The sequence below is a fragment of the Drosophila willistoni genome, assembly GCF_018902025.1.
Source record: "Drosophila willistoni isolate 14030-0811.24 chromosome 2R unlocalized genomic scaffold, UCI_dwil_1.1 Seg167, whole genome shotgun sequence".
Lineage (NCBI taxonomy): Eukaryota > Metazoa > Arthropoda > Insecta > Diptera > Drosophilidae > Drosophila > Drosophila willistoni.
In genome coordinates, this window is record NW_025814050.1 from 20,118,232 (window position 1) to 20,139,862 (window position 21,631).

At 35.6% G+C, this 21,631-nt stretch overlaps 2 protein-coding genes across 2 annotated transcripts; both read left to right on the forward strand.

Annotated features, from left to right (window-relative positions):
* Positions 1-3,337: 3,337 nt before the first annotated feature.
* Positions 3,338-21,425, forward strand: LOC6642126 (probable G-protein coupled receptor CG31760; the record flags this gene model as incomplete). The annotated part of the gene is made up of 12 exons (XM_047010491.1): positions 3,338-3,553; positions 6,858-7,044; positions 11,935-12,145; positions 12,777-13,230; positions 13,884-14,188; positions 14,257-14,410; positions 18,986-19,095; positions 19,162-19,306; positions 19,374-19,582; positions 20,791-21,040; positions 21,099-21,301; positions 21,365-21,425. Coding segments are annotated over 12 exons (2,490 nt in total), but the record flags the coding sequence as incomplete, so codon positions are not given.
* On the forward strand, positions 15,549-18,589 carry LOC6642127. Its single transcript, XM_023175980.2, has 2 exons — positions 15,549-16,999; positions 17,611-18,589. Exons 1-2 carry the CDS (start codon positions 15,598-15,600, stop codon positions 18,519-18,521), a joined length of 2,313 nt encoding a protein of 770 aa, XP_023031748.1. The 5' UTR covers positions 15,549-15,597; the 3' UTR covers positions 18,522-18,589.
* Positions 21,426-21,631: the final 206 nt, after the last annotated feature.

Here is a 21,631-nt window from a genome sequence, read left to right on the forward strand (position 1 = left end):
TATATGAGCAATATGCCAAAGGATTGACTCCCAGCGGGCGATGAGTGGGGATGCGGAGAGCGGGTGATAGAACGTGTGCTCATAGGAAATGCTGTTGAACATGACTGCCAGTTGTGTTATTTATCCTTTTATTTTTTGTTTTTTGTTGCTGCTCTCCTTTTATTTGTTTGCAAAAATAAACACACAACGAAAGTCGCTCTAAATCTCTGCCGGACATGGCAGGATGGGACCAGGATATATGAACATACACATACATACATACATGCATACCTATGTACGTATGTATATATACAACATTCTTCTTTTCTTTCTGGGGACAATTTTGGTTATTGTGTTTTGCGTTATGTTGCGGTTTTCGTTGAGCAATTTTTCAGCTCTTTCATGCATATTTAGCAAAAAATTTTTGTCTTGGTTTGGGCCACACGATTTAGGCTAAAGCTTAAGCGTGTGTTTCACCTTTTTTCCTTTTTTGTGGGTGGAAGAAAAAAGTTTCACTATGAAATATTTCAATGAATGAAATTCATTTTGTGCTCAAAAGTTGCAGTTGTTAAATTTGCCATGCTGGAACTTCTGTTGGAAAGCAAATTTAAATAACGAAATGTTTCCAAAGAACTGTGAAATCAATTTAGAGTATTAATTTTTAGCAAAAAATTCGTCCACCATTTTTGAAAAGATTTATTTTGTGACCTCTAATACGATTCGAGGGGTACCATATATATTTAAAATGTACTCTAAGAGTTGAGGTGCACTCTAATACTAATCTTAGTATTCTTCAAAACTCTACACTAAGGCAAATAACTTAAAGACTTAAGATTTATAAGTAATTTATAGTGTAAAAGGAGCCAGCGTGAAGTCTTTCACATCAGATTTCTTAATATGTTTTGTCTATTAAAGAGTTTAAAATGAAAAATAATACAAAAAACTTACTCTAAATAATATTTTAACACATGATTTCAAAAATACTATAATATTTTCAACCCGTATATACAATTTATCAAATTTACAAACAAATAACGTGGCACTTAGTGTGTAAATTTAACAGAAACGTTTCCAAGGGTTCTGGAGAATTATAAAATAGTCCTTATAATTAAGTTTGTTAGAAAGTTGTTACTGCAGTGTACCTATACTTTTCTCCATGCAAATTAAACAACAATGAAGTAGGTAGAAATATAAACAAAAGAAAAATATAAAAAAAATTAAATTTCGAAGATCAAATGTATGTTTTTCTTATATGCAAACTTTGAGTGCATGGTGTAAAAATGATTAATAAGAGTCATTTTGTATCATCTTTCTTTTCTTCAAATGTTGACTTAGGCAGCTCACATGGACTGCTAACTGTAACTGTTAACTAGTATTGATCCAAACGACCCATTTCGATGACTGAAAGACTGCGATTGTATTGAGTTATTCACGCAGTTTTTTCACCCATTCAGTTGCTCAATCACTCGTTTGTTTAATTGACTCACTGACTCAGTTTGTGTTCAGTTTGTAATGACATTAATGTTTTCTAAGGTCCCTTATCAGTTCTTATACTTATGTGAACAGGGTGTATTAAGGCTAGTCGAAAGTTTGCAATGAATAAGGCATCTCCACCTATAGAAAGCTTAGCTACTCAATAAGTGAGTAAGTCAATACGGAACAAGTTCATTCACTCACTCGCCTTAAAGCGACTAAAATCAAAACTCTTGCAAAGTATTACATTTTCGTTATTATACCAACATATTTGTTTTTTAATCAAATCCGAAAGCTGTATCGAAATGAATAAAATATGCCAAATGAAGTGCGTTTGACTCTCCTACTTGACTTAATTCAAAACGATTAGTAGAAGCGGATCTAGGGCCGTGAAGTGGCTTAATTTTCTTCTATAAAGTCTGCAATAAACAGTCCAAGAATTCGCTTCTTGAATGAAAAAACAATAATCCTTTAAGAAAACATTTTGTATAATCATCTTTAAGTTACAAGGCATAATAATGGTATTTATAATATTTTTAACTAGGCGGTCTATATTATTGCTATTGTTCCTTCACTTTCTATACCATTAAGAAAGTGTGTTATTATGTATACGAAAGAAATACGTTGAGTTGAAAATGATTTTGCAAAATTCCATTTGTTTGTCAATGATTGATGCTTGAATTGCTTTCTTTTGAAGTTTTATTCATTTCATTGAAAGTCAGTTGAATTTATAGCTTCTGCTCAATTTTTAAAGTGTATCAATCGTTAGTTGGTTGTTATTTTACTCTCTCTTCCACTTCTTTTCTTACAAATGGCAGTCATTTTATTTTAAAAGCTTTGCAAATAAAAATGGGAGCAGGCCCATCATCATCAGCAGTAGCAGGAACAGCAGTGGCAGTAGAACAAGTTACCACTTTTCGTAAAACCATTTTTATGACAAGCAAACAACTTTTTTCTGTGTGTTTTTTTTTGAACAGAAAACGAAAGCCTTTCTCTGTTCTACCACGCACCACTCCACAATCCATCCTGACCAACTGAAATCCAGACGCACTAACCTCACCCATTTAGTTTGCTTTCAGCTAAAGACATGTTACATACTATATATATATACATATATATATATATGTATATGAATGTATTCCGTATGCTTTTTTTATTTGATATTTACATTTCGTTTGCTTTCACTCGAGTGAAAAAGCTGTGGAGCGAGGGCGTGGATGTTTCTCCGCCTTTACTTGTTTTTTTATTTATGCCTTTTCTGCATTTATTTTACGAGTGGATTGTATGTTGGTTTGTATGTAGAGCAGGAAAACACAGGTAAACAGCAAGACAGGCAGAGAGACAGCCAGATAAGGCCATTTGCCCAGACTTTCAATGAAGTTGCCATAAATAAATATTTCAGGAATTTATTTATGGTTCCCATCTCTTTTATTCCCTTTGGCTTGTTTTCACTCATGGCCGAAAGGTGTTGAGGTTTAATTGAGGGGCAATTTGTTGGACTAAAACTTTAATTGAAGAACTTGAAAAGTAAAGAAAATTGTGGTAACTAATATTGCAACACCATTTATCATTTTGTGTCTCACTCTCTCTCTCTCTCTCTCTCTTTGCAGTTGTTGCAAATGCAAAAACAACAATGAAATGCATTCTAAATGCAGGAAGGCTCAAGCAGATGGACGGCGAAAGGCCGACAGAAGGCCAAGGAAGAAGCGAAAGAATCTGTCAGGGACAACGACAGAAACAGGCAAAGAGAAAGAAGTGGCAACAAGTGTCCGTAACTACTTCAGTAAGAAAAACTTGGCTGCTGATGATGATGTTGCTGCTGGCACTTACCCAACATGCACAGGCAACAACTGTAACAGCAACAACAGCCACACAAATTCAAACAGCAGCAGCAGCAGCGGCAGGAATAGGAAAAACAGCCAACAACAGCAATTCGACGACAACAACAGCTTCAGCAGGAGCAGCAGCAGGAGCTACTTCATCAACATCATCGTCAGGGCCAGGAGTAGGTGGTATCAAGTCCTCAACTAACTGGGAGGCACCACTTGAAGATCCATTTAAAAATATTGTACGAATTGGTGATGGCAATACAGTATTGCGGGTAAGTTGAACAAATAAATGTGAAGAGTTAATATTTGGAATATCCTTCAGCTTTCTATGGAACTTAAGCAATAGTTTTAGAAGAAAAATAGAACAAAGGAAATAATCTTTCGTGAAGCTAAAAAAAGAATAATTGAAAGATAGATAAAATAAACTTTTAAATCATTTGAAAGTATTTTAAATTTAGAAGTACTAAGATTAATAGATTTGACAATGGGATGAAATGAATTTTAGATTGGTCATAACACAAACTTACTTGCTTAGATAATTATTAAAAGTTAAAATAATTACATTTTTGAAAGTTTCAATTAATTATAACATGATTATGAGATCATTTCAGTTCCAATTGACTACTTTTTAACATTCAAAATAACTAAATGAAGAATATAAGTAAAACTTGGACTAGATTAAATGACAATGGTGTAATTTTATCTCAGCTTATAATAATAGACAGATAAACCCCCAAGAATATATTTTTAATATAAGTAATTTCGACTTTTATTTGGCAAAACAAATTGTTTACCTCTTGCTCTATAGTGTTTATTTTTCTCCTCACCATAAAAAGTGGCAAATGGCATTAAGAGCCATTGAAATAATGAGCATAAGATGCACTTGAGTTTTGTTTTCGTTGCATGTTTGCACCTCAAATACTCACTTAAATGTTTCTCCACATTTGCTCAAGCTTAATTGGAATTCCCTTTCGGCAAATTATTATTAAGTGCACTTAAGTTCAGGTAACTTGGCGCACAATGAGCGTTTAATCGATTGGTAAAATTATGTTTTGGGGTTTTTTTTTTTAAATGGGTTAAATGAATATACGAATCACAAGCACTGTTAAATAAGTAAATACTGAGAAATTTTTGTTATAAACATAGCATACTTTTTGGAGCCCATGTATTAAAATACTTTACGCAGACTTGCAATAGGATAAGCCTGCAAAAATATGTCAAATATTTCTATAAAAATAGTTTCAGTAGTTTTTTCAATAGGTAGAGCAACATCTTTGATGACCTCAAATGTATTCTGTAGGGACATCCGCTCTAGATTGACATGTTTAGCCAATTTGTCTTAGCGATTCAAAGAAAAAGTAACCTGCTGGCTCTTATTTTTAGTTCAGACCACCAGCAAGTCTATTCAAAGCTTAATCTCAAGAATTTCTATAGCATATCTAGGGTGTGCCAGTTTAGGGATCATGAGTAAAGACCCTCAGACAAGTCAAGCTAAATCCCTAATGACAAGCTATAAATAGCAACTAGCGTAAATTTAATATGGAACAGAATGTCGACAATTGCTTGCAACCTGCTGACTAACTTTACATTGAGATAAAAAGCATAAGAAAATTTATTCTTCAGGCTCTAATTAAACTAAACCCATTTCTGGTTTCTACTGTGAGAGTAGAAAACTTTTAGTTGTCTTTTAATATATATGTAGGTGCAGCAGTATCTTCTTTAAAAGATTTTAAGTGCACTTTCTTGTGGCCAAGTTTTGTGAAATTATTCATCTTTCATTTATTCATTATCAAAATACACTTGGCAAGCAAAAAACTTCATTCTTTGTCCTAGTATCAGCAAACAACAAACAAATAAACAAAGAGAATACCAAAACAATAGACGCACACAAGCACACACACACACACACAGATATACCGTTATAGAAGAAACTCTGTTTAAGGCTGGCCAAGACCAAAAAGTTTTTTTCATTGAATTTGTCAACAATTTAAAGTCGCCTCGCGCGCGTTTTAAGCATAGAACAAAAGGAAGAAAAGCCAATAACGCAATTTTCCACTCAAACGATAAAAGGGTCTTCCAACGAGAGAACATAGACCAACTCACACACATACACACACACTCTCTTATATATACATTTACATATACTTATACATACATGAGATGGTCAACTGTTGTAAAGACTTAACCTACCATGAATTTTGTTTAGCGAAAATTTATTTTTAATGCGCATAAAATGGGCGAAAAAACAAAAGCAAAAAATGAACACGTTTTGGGCTAACCAAAAATGATTTGGGTATACTCAAATAGACGCGCAGAGGGATGTAAATAAAGGGGAAGTTTTTCTTTTGTGTTTTTTCGATTTTTTTTTTTCTGTTGCCATTTTTAGGAAATACAATGGAATATGTAAATCAGATAGGTAAATTGTACTTCAACATCGATATAGGCGAAAGCCAACAAAATTGAATCAATAAAAGGGTTGCAAAAAATATGAGAGGAGAGCAGCATCACCTGAATTTATTAGTTTTAAATAGTTGTTTGTTTATTCAAAAGGAAGCTTTTCGTGTGTGAAACGTTTCGTTTCGGTTTCGGTTTCGTTGTAAACCATATCCATGTGGCTAGGATAAATAAAAAAAAATCCTGCAATCAATGGGATTTTTATGGTGAGAATATCATTAATATCGTATCATATTGGAAGTAGCTAATTGTGAGTAGAACCAATTTAAAGACCGTTTATAGTCAACTCATTGAAAAAATCTTATATAAAACTGAAATTCATGAAATTTACCAACATTTTTTGCCTTTTTTATGTAGAATACCGTTCAAAATATGTTGCAGAATAATTTCCTAGGTCAATCTTTAAACAATTTTATAGAATGAGACACTATACAGAATATCATAAGTCAAAGAATAAAAAGTCAATAAGAAGAACATCTAGCTTTTGAATTTTTGAATATGCTTTATTTAGGTAAGAGTTTATTTAAAATGATTCAGTTATAAACCTAAGACTAATTTTATTAATAGCCTTTCAGTAATAGCCAATTCGTTAAACAAAAAACATTTTATTAACTAATTCATTGGCAAGAACTTTTTATTAATCTTTTAACGTAATGATGTTAACATGGTTACCATTTACGGTAATTATACAAATGCAAATGCATATCAAATTATACAAAAAGCTAATACATTGTATTTAATTGTAATAACACAATGTAATTAAATGCCATCTCATAAAAGAAAACTAAATAAATATTATACCTCAACCAATCTTCATTAGAAATTTCCAGTCAGTGTGAAAACCATTTGAGTCTTGTTAAAGCAAATAAAGCCCGCATTTGCTCACATAACTATTCAAATTTCGGTAGTTAAAAAAATAGTTAGATAACAAGCTACATACCTAGTACCTTTATATAAATAAAAGTTCAGTTCATTAAACGGTTTAAAAACCAATTTCATTTCATGGCACCTGATAAGAAATATGCATAAAATTTGTGAACAAATTTCCAATGAAAACCTTTGTAGTTTGCATAAAGTCCATTAAATAAATTATTTGGCCTCTTTCTCTTTCTTTACTTTTAGACAGCAGTTGAACAGTCGCTGGTGACCATCCATGACATTGCCACCGAAAATTTGGGTACATTATGCATCTCCACGCTCTATCGCCCCTTACAAGTGCCCATCAATTCGGAGCGTTATGAGAGTTCAAGACAAAAGGCCGATTTGGCAGCATCGATACTTCAGGAAGTTGGCATCATCAGACACGGAGGTGAGTACAAAGAGTTTAATGAATGAACTCAAGGCTCTACTAAAACAATGAGTCAAAGTTTTTCACTTTCACAATTTTGTGTTTTACACCATTTTTTGTCCCATTACAATTTTCTTAATAACTTGTCACATGTCCAAGCTTGTACAACATGTCGTATGCTTGTCTCTCATTCCATTCCATTTACCGAATGTTCATATGTTAATTCCTCAGACACACACACACACACTCACCCACATCTCCTTGGTGGGTACCTTTTTGGTCCATTCACTTGTTTGCCATGACAAAATCACAGATGCGAGTAACAGCAAACCGAATGTGGCAAATGACAACGCACAACGCGAACTTTAAATTAAATATACTACATCCCAAGTACTTGGGAACGACCAAGGGACATCATTCTATACATATATCACATATATGTGTATGTTGGTGTGGGTGGTTGGGTGGGTGGGTGACTGGTTTGGGTTATGAAAAGGCAAAAGCGTCCGCTTGATGCGCCACAAGTGCGTCGTTCGTTCTCGTTCTCGTTGTCGTTGTCAACCCTATGGCTGTCGCGGCTGTCATGGCAAGAGAGAGGTTCCACCTAACCGCCCACCAACCAACCATCAACCATCAGTCTCAGTCCCCCAAGACAGTGGCAAGCCTTGACAACAGACGGCGGCAGGTTATACACTGCGATAAACCAAAATGCTTGAATCGAAAGTGATTTATATGTAGATTTTATTTATAGTCGTTTTACTTTATTTATTTGCATGAAAAATGCATAAATTCTGAAAAAATTTTAATTGGCTGCATTTTTCAGATTATTAATATTTAAACAATCAACTTTTTTTTCTCGCACATATGTAATAACGCATACGCAGTGTGGGTCAGGATTAATCATGCTAATTATTATGAATGTTTAAATTTGTAGAACGTAGCAAATAGAAATATATAACTGAAGTTTAAAGAGAGCAGAATTTATTTTAATCTTAAATTGTGATTTTTTTTAAATTAACAGACTAGGAGCCTGAGTATCAATTTTTCCAACAGACAAACCATTTTAATGAATTTATTTCCTATGTGAATTTTCGTTTTGCTAAAATATGTTTAGGTTTTTTTTTATATTTCAAAAAATGATAATAAAAAGTACCGAACTTAAATGTTTGCTACGCTTAAACCTCTAAGGATTAAAAATGCTCCAAAAGTAGGGCTTAGACTCACGGCATTTATGATGAAAGTGTGTACACCACAAGCTTATAATATTCTTTAAATACCTTTTCAATAAGTTTACTCTAAGAAGTAAGTTTGGCATAGAGGAGTTTTTGAGCTAAATTTGGCTATGATAGAGAAACAAGTTAGTTTTTCATAGCGTAAAAATTGAGATCGTCTTCCATTGAGGGATTGAATTATTTTATAAAAACACCAAAGACTTACCCTCGACTTTGTTAACATAAAGATAGCAGCTATGTATGTATGCGCATACCTCAGAAAGTATATCTATACAAGTCTATTTGAATTACCAGATCAGTGGTCTATATTTTCATAGCCAAACGAAAGTTTGACAACCTCCATCTAAACTGGAGAAGAGTTTTGAGTTATATAATTAAATATGCGATAATGCTATCCTTGAATAACTAGGTCTAATGGGACAGTTTAGCTATGAAGTTCTAATACTGAACAAGATCTGCTGCTTTATTCCTTGAGCCAAACGTCTCTTCAAATAAATTTCTGTACATTTTTACTACTTGTTGATTAAGTTATGTTGGTATCAAACAAATTGTATCCCTAAATTTTTTCAAGTGCATTATCATATCGAGGCAAAGCTATCAGTAAGTCATGTATATTGTCAAGGACATACAGCAAAAACAAGGAGCAAAACAAAACGCAAAAGAAAAAAAAGGGAAAACGCACAATGAACTCATCGGTCTCATCTAGTCTCTGGTTTTTAATATTATATACATATGTATATATGTATATATATATATATTTATGTGTGTATATAAGAGAAAGCAACATCTGGCTGAGTGTTGAAGCGCACAAGTTGCCTTTATGGCCATGATTTTCTAACCCAGACCTCGAGTTATGCCCCGTTTTCTTCTTACCCCAACATCATCTCTTATCGCTTTCCGCTATCCACTTTCTTCTGTATGTCAGTCAGTCGGTGTTTCTTTACGTTGTATCTTGAAAAAGGTGCGACGACGTGTCAGCAAAAATCGCATAAAGTGAAAGCAAATTTGCGTGTCCTTTTGTTGCTGTTGTTATTCATCATCATCATCATCATCATCATCATCATCCTGTTCATCATTATCATCATCTTCATCATCCGATTGAGCTCAGTCAGAAGCAACAGGAGCCCAACCATTTGTTGAAGAAGATTTTGGCACTTGTCTTGGTGTCCCTTATCCCACTTTCCCTTTTTGTGGCTTACTCGCTCGCTTGCCGCTGTTTGCTCGCCTGAACATATTTTGTCCTTTTCCCTTTCTCTCTGTTGACTGTTGAAATTTTGATGTGGCGCATAAATTATTCCCCATAAAGTGCCTCACAAATCGAATAAATTTAAGCCAATTTAAAGAAGGCCAACACACACACACACGAGCACACTCACACCCACACACCCACACACCCGCACACACAAAGAGTCACTTAAAGGCTATCAATTGCTTGACAGACAGTTTAAGAATGAAAGGAAAGCATGAGAAGTGCAAACAAAAAAATATTGCATGCTTTTAGGCGCCAAATTGAAAAGTGACTCAAAAGGTAAAGAGAAATATTGAAAAAGGGTTTAGGACTTAAATTTTTTGTTGGGTTCTCGGCTCTCCATTGTCATTGATTTGCTGTCAATTAAAGTTTTCTTTCAATATTTCGAGCTATTTTTGGTATACAGAGAGTGGAAAATCTTTTGCATTGCTGGCAAAATTTCATTATTTTTCCAATGAAAAGGAAAACAGAAGTAACAACCTGGCAAGCCAATAAACAAAAACTTGTCCAACTGTACTTTGAACAATTGCCAATTTCACTTTTATTCCTACACACAAATACACAAACAGAGAGAAACAGAGAAAAAAGGGCAAATTTTTTCCCTCTTGCCTCAAATTGTAACAATTGTTGGCCAAGTTGTGGAAAAACAAATAAACCAGCAACAGTAAAAACAACAACTAACAACAATATGTGCTAGATTGATGATGTATAACGAAGTGCAAAAAAGGCAAATGGCACAGTGCAGACTGGATGGAGATGATGAATGGCCAACTTATGCCAAGTATCCTTTTTGCCACCCCTCTTCCATTTCCCTTACCCCTCTTCTGATATTGTTTTGGGCCTCTTACAGACATATGTGTAACTAAACTGGGTGACAAGCATTACTAATGTGCCGTTAGACGGTGATGCGGACAACTAAGCAAAATATGTTCCAAAAAGTATAAACATTTGACAACTACAAACCGAAAACATCAACAAATGAGAAATTCTTGAAGCAGCAAAACTATTTACCAAGAATCCTTAAAGAAATATTAGTTGCCAATTCATAAGGTAAACACTTTCGGGATTGAAAGCAAGTAATTTCTTAGAACCGCTCATTAATTTAGAGAAATTTAAAATTGAATTTACAAATTTTACGAAGAATAAGAAAACTTTTTCAAAATTATTATCAACTATTTTAAATCCGTATTAAGATTGAAAACAATAGCAAGCCATTCACTTTTATATTAAAGTTTTGACTTTACAATAGTAATTCAGTTAGTTTTCCTATATTCTTAAGAATATAATATCGTCAGTACTTGCTAATGCAAGACGTTTAATGGGGCGTATACGTAATATTAATTTTAATATGTTACCTTCAAACAGCTTTCAAATAAAGGCTATGGACAATTGTCACAAAAATTACATCCTGGCGATCTTTATATGGTTTGTTCACTCAACCTAATTATGCATCAATAGGTTTACTTAAAGAAAAGCTTTTGTTTTCTATAAAACTCTTTATTAATGTGATTCATGTTAAGATATTACTATATTGCTTTGTAATCGTTGGAATTAAGAAAAAATTTTAACTTGTCTCTAGTCATTAAACAGTATTTATACAATAAATCTATTAAGATTAAATGAAATATTTTGTGCAATGATTTGGACATTGCTACAACTCTCAGTTAGCATTTTATTTATGTACCTTAAGTTCCATCATCATCATCAACTTGGGGATCTAAGCCTTGGTACATGTCCTTGCCAAGGATCACGCCCCAGCCTACACACACACACACACAGATACATCACCACCCAACCATAACCATGCTTGACTAAAACTTTTAACAGCTAAGAACAAAAGAAGAAACGTTAAAACTGTAACGGCACCTGGCCAGCAGCAGCAGCAGCAGCAAAAACTTAGCGAAGACAAGAAACAAAAAACAAAAAAAACACAAAAAACCGTGAAGAAGAAAAGGCAACAATGTAAAAACATAAAGAGGAAACAAAAAAATAAAACGGAAGTTGCGGTAATCGAATTTAAATAAGTTTACTTTGTAAACAATTCTCATTGCCGGCAATGGTTGGGGGAAAAAAGTCAAACAACAGGGAAAGAAATGGCGAAAAATATTAGCTTTTGACAGCCACCCACATACACACACACACACACACAAACACATACACCAACACATTTCAGCGTACGCACCGAAAGGGAATGGAAACTGGGATATGCTCGGCATATTAATCATGGTATTCCGCAGTCAAAGTGAAGGGCGGCCAGCCGAGTTTGGTCGGGGCTAAAGGGATTGGACAAGGCTGTTGGAGACTTTTAATGACTGTGACTCAAGGTCACCCATGTAAAATGAAAACTATCCACCACTCTCTGTTTTTTCAACGCTTCATAGACCACAAAATCCTTTAAAGAGAACTTTTCATTACATTTGTGTGTTTCAGGACTCTCGGATGCCTTGGCCAAGGGATTGCTTACAGATGAATTCATAACTGGTGCACGGATTTTGGCTTTGAATCTAACCAATGGGGCGGTGCAGTCCTATGTGTGGTGGGTGAAGGGCAGCCAGGATAAAGTTTTGGGCGAGGGTGAAACGCAACGCTATAATGAAGAAGGATTGCAAATTGGCAAAAAGCCAGCCAACAGTTATCCATGGTAAGTGTAGACAGGAACGTTTCTAAGCAGAATTGTCAATTTTTGGATAAGCTAACTTTAATTTGAATGAACGGTTTTGTTATCAAGATACAACCAAAGAATGTTGCTTATTTTTAATGAGATGATTAAGCTAAAAGTTGTGTTTAGCATTAGTTATTAGAAAGAAGTGCGTAGTAAGTAAGAGCCTTTTTATAAGTATTAAGGAGAGTCTTTTAAAAAGTTAAGTTAACGAGTAAAATTTACGTGTTGCAACGAGTTCTCATTACTGCTTGGAAAGAGGACAAACTTACGAGCGACTTATAGAGTTTATAACGAGTAAAAAGTAACGAGTAGAGTATAACGATCACTATTGCAGCGTAAATTTGAATAGGAATAGGAAAATACAAAGAAGAAGCAAGAAGGGCCACCCATTACAACGAGTACCTAGTAAAATGAGCCCAAGGTACAATAAAGTTATTCACTTACGTATTAATTTCTTTTCCAATTTCAATATATTCAAAAGAAATTCATAAGCTCTGCAACATTATAGTCATCAAGTCGAATCTCAGCCTTATTTTGAACCGCTCCTGTATCATCTGTTGCGAGAAATAGTGTCTAAATTAATATCATATTCTCTTCCATGTGTTGCCAGGTTCGATGATGAAACTAGCACTCCAAGTTTGCGTTCCCCGAAATTTGCGCCTAGCCCACCGAATAACTATTACAAAGGCTGGTGGACATATCCATATTTCTCTTGTGCATTGAGCAAATGGCTAGTGTCCTACAGCATTGCCATTCCACCGAGTGGTCGCCATGGCTTGCGTGGCTTCATTAGCATCGACATCAATGTGTCCACATTGAGGGTGAATCAGTGTGAGGGCGGCTTGAGCGGATTTTCCACTTACCAATCGGGTAGCCATCAAAAGAAACTGATGACAATGATGATGCTGAGACGACCCCAAGGCAGAATGGCTGGAGGAGTCGTTGGCGTTGGCGGTGGCAGTGGCGGCGGCGGTGGTGGTAAGCTGATTACCAGCGATGTCGACTTCATTAATGATTTGCAGGCCTTTCATGGCTCTCATAAATGTCATCGCAACTCCATGGTGGTAAGTTACATAAGTTACATTAAATGAAGAGGTTCTTATGAAACTACAGTACCTTCTGATAACCAAAGAATATTGGTTAGGCAAATAATAATATAACAAAATGCTTTTATACTCACAAGAAACAAACACTGTCAAAAGACATAAAATAAGGCAGTGTCCTTTTGAAAATCTTAAGTAACTCCATTACATTTTTCAATGACCTTACTTGATTGACTTAAAGAAGCAAAGAATGATGCTTACTTTAAGTAACTACCTAAAGAATGACTAAAAAAAGGGTTTAAAGTTTAAGATACATTAATTAATAGTTTAAATAATTTATGAAATTTGCACTTTGTTTTGCTAGTATTCAGTTACCAAGATAACTTCCATCTTATATTTTAACCAGTTGGGAATTATAAATGTTTGAGCTTGACCTGAGTACTAAGCACCGTAAGATATGGTCACACATTTAAAAACAAAGTGCTTGATTTTTCAGCTCTAGTATTATGACTAATAAGCCAAGCTAAGAATAATTTACTTTCTTATAATCATTGTAAAATTTTTGGTTCAATTTAATGTCTATTAGTTATACAATAGATTGACCAACAAACTCTTTTAGTATGACCGTATGATTAGCTTTTGTCCCATATTTATCTCCAACTATTTCGTTGTAGTGCGATTATCGTCAGCCCAGCCCAAATTTGGATTCAACGACAATAACCGGGGGCAAAATACTGAGTGCTTTAACTAGTAGCAGCTGGTCCCGCGGCTCCTATCAGTGCCTGTGCAAGCGTGGATACTATTCTTTGCGTCATCCCGATGGCTTCAATGGCACCATTATGGAAATTGCCTGGCAAGAGCATCAGGACAATATAAGCAATTACTATACAGAAGTATTCAAATGTTTGGCCTGTGCTCCCGGCTGTGACCAGTGCACCGGGCCAGAGCCTTGCTTGGCCAACTTTCATTGGCCATTCAGGTAAGACCGAAGAAGAGGAGAAATAAAATATAGCAAAAATGTTATCTCAATATTGCATCTTTGTTTAGAATATCCCTGCTGACCATTTCGATTGGTTGTGCTTGTGGCACTTTCATTTTGGCTGGTTATCTCTTCCGGCATCGACGTGTTAAGGTTTTCAAAGTGGCTAGTCCCATCTTTTTGATGATTACCCTGATTGGTTGCGCCATCATGTATTTGGAGGTGAGTAAACGTGAAGATGAAAGTGAACTGAAGTGGGAAAGTGAAAGTTAAAAGGGTGTCAACAACGCTCGCTAATGTGACAAAAGATCTGGGATTCGTCGACGTGTTGTTGTGGTCTCATTGTAGTAATTAACCCATATGTGTGAAGCAGGTCCGCAACATAAAATCCCTTTTTTATATGCTTTTAAATGCGGCTTTTATGCCCTTCCCCAACGTTGGAACGCACATGTCAAGAGACAGGAGGGTTTGCTTATGGTGTTGGTAACAGCTTTTTGAGTAACCTTAATCAATTACCTTGAATAAACATCATCCAACAAGGCATTTCGAAATAAATGACCATAAAAATCCAGTTATTGGAATGGTTAAATGGAATAATAAATAACCAATATGTGATTGAGTAAAGTAAGGGTTATTTTACATGGATAATTCTAGCTAAAAAGCTTCTGATCTTAAAAATTATGGTCATTGGTTGAAAAAGTTGAAGAAATTTGGGTATTTCAACAATAATATTAGAAAGAGATATATATTTTGGTATGCATAAAGTGTAACTTATCCTGTTTGTTCTTAAGGTTTTTTTTTAAAGGAATACATTAAGTCGACAAATGAAGGCAAATGTATTTGATGATCCTTTCACGATCTCCTTTACCCTTGTTTATAATTAATTTGTTTACTTAACAAAAATTGAGTTCTCTGATCTTAAAGGTAAATTAATGATACCAACTGTAACTATATTCGATTTAATTCCTTTATTTATATTAAAGAATTTATTTAAAAGAGTATTTCAAATTCATTAGGACTGAATTCACTCACTCTCTCTCTCTCTCTCTCTCTCTTCCCCTTTCTCTGCGTACAGCTCCACCATTATCTCACTTGTTTACAATTATGTTGTCAACAACAAAGCCACTTACTCCCCCTTCCCATTTAACCATTACGACCCCTGTCCTTGCCAACATCTTTTCCGCAGTGGACAAATAAAAACCACAAACAATAGCATGAACAGCAACACCAAATGAGGGTTAAGAGGTTTTTAAGGATTGAGGTTGACTTTCTCTTGTTCACATGGACAGAGAGAGAGAGAGAGAGAGACAGAGATATAAGAGGGGAGACAAAAAAACACATAACAAGATTTTCTAATCAAACGAGTTCTATATGTGAGCTAAGAGAGATATATTTCATTTTTGGGGGATATGAACCGAAATGGAGAAAAGGGGGGCCAGGATGGGAAGCCACCGCCGCCATTACAAAAACGTGGCGAAGATTTGCCTGCACCCAGTTCCGATACGGAGAGTGATGAAGATGAAGCCGCTTTGCATGCTGCTCTTAGAGAAACAGTCAAAATACCCGATATATCAGACCATAGACTAAGATATCGGCGTAGATATTACAATCAAGATGGCAACGATTCCGATGACGAGGATGAGGAGGAAGAAGAAAGAGTACAAATGAGGCCTGAACACTATGTAGAAAGGCTGGTGAAGCAAAGCGAATTCCATCGACTCAAGTCAATGCAGTCAAAGACAAATCTACAGGAAACCAACAAAAGTCCTTTAAATACTTTCCCTAAGAGGGAGTCCAAAATAGTGGGGAAATCTTCTGAGATAGCCTCGAAAAATTCGGGCTACTTTGGCAAACATGAGCAGGAAAAAAACGACCATGTCTCTGAAATGCTATCACCACTTGAACTGCTGGAACCTTCCCTCAGGACACCACTGGCTGCTGAGCATATCACACCGGATATGCAATTAAAATGGCAACGTCTTGAGGCAGCCTCAAGGCCAAAGTATTATAAGAGTCCCTTCCCTTCCCTTTCCACTCCTTCGTCGCGAAACGACACTCAAGTTATAGGCACTCAGACTCCGCCACTTTATTCCTACCTAGAAACAGATGAGAAAGCGGAGAAACTGATGGTTCCACAATTTGCCACATCTAAAAATCAAACGGGCATTATAAATATTCTCACAGGACCATTTCGGCGACCTCTCAATTATGAGTCCGATGGCGGAGCAGTTAAAAGGACCGCAGAAGCTGGAACTATAACCAATCCTGAAGAAATCAAAAATGCTACTCTAGATCCTATTCAAGAGGGATCTGTTATCATGGAGCCAAAACCAATTCCACTGCCTCCACCAGCTCCAGCATCAGATTTCGACATTGTGATAGAGGAAACTAAACCTCACATTATCATGGAGCCAGAGAAGGAATGCACGGAATCTAAACTCCCCCATTCGGAATCTATGAAAACATTGACCATTACAGGACATAGTCATATAACAACTCGTTGGTTAGACCATTGTCACTTTGAGCGACAAAATGAGGGCGTCGATAGAGTTGCTCGCCGCAAACTAATAATTGCCTGCGTCCTTTGTGTGCTCTTCATGACCGCCGAAATTGTGGGTGGCATTTTATCAAATAGCCTGGCCATAGCCACAGATGCAGCGCATCTGCTTACTGATTTGGCTGGCTTTCTCATATCCCTATTCGCTTTGTTCATCAGTGCCAGGCCATCGACGCAACGCATGAGCTTCGGATGGTATCGCGCAGAGGTTATTGGCGCCATGATTTCAGTCTATTTTATATGGGTTATTACAGGTAAGAGATGGCCACACATTTCAAAAGAAACTAGTTAGAAGCTATAGGTATATTTAAGAAGCGGGTATTTCTGATTTATATATATGTAGGTACTTAGATAATAAACATACTTAAAATGTGTTTTAGAGAAATTCTTCAAAAGCTAATGATCTTTCAAAGTATTATTCCCGCTATATTTTGAATGATAGATCTTTAATGAAAAAACTAGAAAGTATTACTATTAGAGGTTGCAAATTTGAATCCAAGTATAGGGACTTGTGCTCTCATTTGGCTATGTAGATGTTCTCATACTCTTTCTAATATACGTTATTTTTCAATAGAAATTGATTTTGAAATCAAAGCTTTCCATAAAGGATTTTCAAGCAAAATGGATTTCCTAATAAAGAAATAAAATAGTACAAATTTAAAAAATAACTTATAAAATATTTAGAATAAACTCATAATAGATTACAAAAATTAAAGTTGAGAAGTTAGAAGAAAAACGTTCTAGTTCTAATAAGTAAGAGTCTCATCGGGGTCACCACTTTGAATGGGAAACGCGAGGACAGTGCCTCCGAAAATTCAACTTAATAAATACAAATCACATTAAAGAAAGACAAATTTTACTCTAGGAATTCTAGTTTGGTTGGCCTGTCAACGCCTTTGGACGGGTCAGCATGATGTCGATGCGAAAATAATGTTAATAACCTCTGGCCTGGCCATCTTGGTGAATATTATAATGGCCGTTCAGTTGACCCATGGACACTCGCACAATCCTTCTGAAGCGGCAAGACAACCACGTCTTAAGACTAAAGAGTCTCGACTTACTTTGGTTAGTGCCAGCGCAAAGAGAACCGAACTCGAGATGGGCTTAAAGCACGCAAATGATCCTCCAGCCTTGGTGGCTACATCCGTTTCCCGTCAATGGGTGCAGGAAGCACATCCCGAGAATATCAATGTACGAGCCGCTGTTATTCATGTGATTGGCGATATGATCCAAAGTATTGGAGTTTTTGTAGCCGCCATCGTTATATTCTTTGTGCCACAATGGGCCATGATTGATTCGATTTGCACGTTTATCTTCTCCATCATTGTACTTTATGTTACTTTTCGAATACTCAGAGATGTCCTTATGGTCCTCATGGAGGCTACTCCCGATTACATGGACTATGAGGAAGTGCAACGAACATTTCTCTCCATCGATGGTGTGCTTCATGTTCATAATCTAAGAATCTGGGCCATTAGCATCAATAAGGTGGCTCTCTCAGCTCACTTGGCCATTGAGAAAGATGCCGATCCTCAGATGATTTTGGAAAAGGCAACTGAGTTGATCCATCGCCGATATCGCTTCTTCGAGACAACCATTCAAATCGAGGAATATACACCAGGCATGGAGAATTGTGTGCAATGCACAACGCCTTTGGTCAGGAGATCGAAGGAACTGGACAGCTCCATCACTCTGGGCGTCATGGAGGAGGGTGCAGCTGGAATTAACGATAGGAAAAATGAAATTGTCACGCATCCTAAGGGGGCAAACCTATAATAAGAATATATAACATTTTGATTGTTGTTATTATTATTATAAATAATTTTATTTTCTAATTAGACAAAGTTTCAAATAAAAGTTTTTCTTTATGCGTCATAAAAAATGAGTTTCTTATAGGAATACCTCATACTTTAACAATACTGTAGTTTCATAAAGATTTCCCTTATTTTCTTTACTATTCCGAAACTTGTTTACTTATATACCTATTTCTTACAACTATCATTAAATAATCAAGAGAACTGCTATAAAAACTGTTTTGTCTTAGTTTTGAAAAAAGATTCTAATGGTTTTACTTAAGAGCCTTGTCCTTGTATAACAAAATTATTGATATTTTCCTTATGAGACATGAAATTTGTCAAAATTATGTAATATTACCAGAATAACTCTTTCCTTGAACATTAAAATCGCTTTTATTTCTTCCAAATTCCTTAAAATATTCCTATAAATTTCTCATTTTCCAGATGGTTGCCATATTCCCCTATCTGGACACAAGTTGGTGCATTGTTACGAAATGGACACGTCACATGGGCTTTTGCATCACCTACACATCATTGTTAATGAAAACCTGGCGGTTAGTTAAACCTTGGTATTAACATTTGTAAAATCTGTTGGCTATATAGAGCTTTTCCGTTTGCAGGGTCTCATTGACTTATCGTGTGAAATCGGCCCACAAGATCAAGCTCAATGATCAACAATTATTGCAATGGATGGTGCCGATTCTTCTGGTGATGTTAATCTATTTGGGTACTTGGACCATCTCGGCCACGCCCTATGCAGAGGTGGTAAGTATAGCAAGCAAATAGGGGCTGAAATGTATAGTTTCTATATAGCTTTTTGTACTTTTCGCAGATCTACGATCAAAATCATTTGAAATTTAAGCAATGCTCATACAATTGGTGGGATCACAGTTTGGCCATTGGTGAGGTCTTCTTTCTGGCCTGGGGCATACGTGTTTGCTATAATGTACGCAATGCAGAGAGTCTATATAACGAGGCCCGTTTAATATCCTATGCCATCTATAATATTGCCATTGTTAATATAGCGATGGTAGCATTTCAGTAAGTCCAATCCCCCAAATCCAACGCCCTGACAGAGACACATTTCATTCATGTTTGCCGAGTGTAAGCCATGCGTCAAGCCCATTAAGTGAATGTTGCTTATAGCCGCCTTCCCTTCTCCCCGCCAAAAAAAAAGACATTTTTCCCCTGTCCCACCGTTTCCCCCCGCCAACGTTGTATGTGCTTCACTGTTTTAATTAAATTCTTTTGCTTTGTGCGCGCTCACATTTCCCTTGTAATCCTTCTTTCCATTTTTTTTTTCTCCATCCTTGTCTGTCTTTTGTTTACATAGACATTCACAGGACATTCTTGTGTTGGCTTAAGTTCTCTTCCTCTCTCTCTCTTTCTCTGTTGTTTGGTAACTCCAGGAAATTGAAAATTATATATAATTAATTCAATTTGTTCGCTCAACTTGTTTTTAAATAAAAAGGTACAAATTTCACTAGGTCAGCTTAGACAATTGACAACAAAATAACAATTTAACTTGTTCTTGCACTCATTTGTGGGTAAATGTTATAATTACATACCTCTTACCTAAAAGCATTACATGGATTTTGCATATTTTAAATGCATAATGTTTATCTTGTGAATACTTTAATTATTAAAACTAAAATTTTGGGTCATTTAAATGAAATTTGTAACTTAGAAACTTCTGGTTTATATTAATGGATATTAAAGGCAGGGTCTAACAGAATTTTACAGAATCGAAAAGTGAGAAAAGTATGAAATATAGATTAGAATTATTTTATAATTAACAGAATGGTTAGAGAGGGTAAAAACAATAAAGTGGTTTTGAAATTTCACTCTTAGATGCACTTCTTATTTTGTAAAATTATTTTTATCATAATTTTGTAATAAATTTTATAAAAATTTTCACACTTTTTTTTACAAATTTTCAAATTGAATCGTAAAGCAATATTTTAGTCTAATTTAAAATTAAATTAATTTAATTTAAATTCCACCATGCTTTTTCTTTATAATACTTTCGATATTTTCTTTTCGTCGTGGCTTGAAAAATCAACTATAAATTGTATTAAATAAAGCAGATTATGTGGATTATGTAGCTGATATGCAGAAACAACTTGTTCTATTGATCGATATATTCTGTATAGAACCTGAATTTCCTGAAAAACTTATAAAGAAAAAAATATCAATTGTTAGTTTCTGAGATTCTCCATTACATCTCCCATTTTCTTCTTCTACTTTAGTGTCATGCTTTTCCCAAATGCTGGACCTGATTATAAATATCTTTTGGGTTTCGTTCGCACTCAACTATCGACAACAACCACAATTGCTCTGGTATTTGGACCAAAGATTTTACGGGTCTATAAGGGACAAGGTGACAAATGGGATCAAAAGGCCAAAGTGAGAAGTATAACCGCTTCTTTCTCACTAAATGGAGTGGGTCTAGTGCCAGAAGAGTCACCCGATCTCTACCAAGAGAATGAAGAACTAAAGGTAAGTCACACCTCACTGAAAGTAAATGAAGTTGATTAACATTTCCGTTTCTCTTTAGGAACAAATACAAAAATTGGCCCATCAAATCGAGTTTATGAAGACTGTGCATATGCAGATGAATAATAGACATTTGAAACCGAAACCGGGTGGATATTTTACCATAACATCGACCTCATTCCAGGCGCCATATAGCAAGAGTCAGGTATCAACTGCACAAACGCAAACGGGCAAGGATGAGATTAGCAGCGGAGGCGGCGGCGGGTAAAATTATGAAATATATCCATGTGAAATTATAATTAAATTGCCATTCTCTTCTCTTTGCAGAGCCACGCCTTTGAAATGCAAATCGCCCAAAGCGGGCAAAGTCTGACGCGGTCAACGAAGTGTTAAAGATTGCTCAATAGAAAGTGTTGAGGGACTAATAGAAGTTCTAGATGATAAAATTGATTTTAATTTACCCCAAGCAGAAACAGCAGCAGAGCGAGAGGAACTGGATGATGAAGCTGTTCTTTTACAGCAATTTCGTAGACTATTTGCACCAATTTTGGATCAAGGTCTAGAGCTGTATTACCAACTGAATGATCAAGGTGA

Bases quoted from the DNA above. Each gene is read 5' to 3' on its own strand.
- LOC6642127 (XM_023175980.2), top strand. From the start codon at position 15,598: ATGAACCGAAATGGAGAAAAGGGGGGCCAGGATGGGAAGCCACCGCCG. The intron at 17,000-17,610 runs GTAAGAGATGGC...ATTTTACTCTAG, and splicing joins TTTTATATGGGTTATTACAG to GAATTCTAGTTTGGTTGGCC.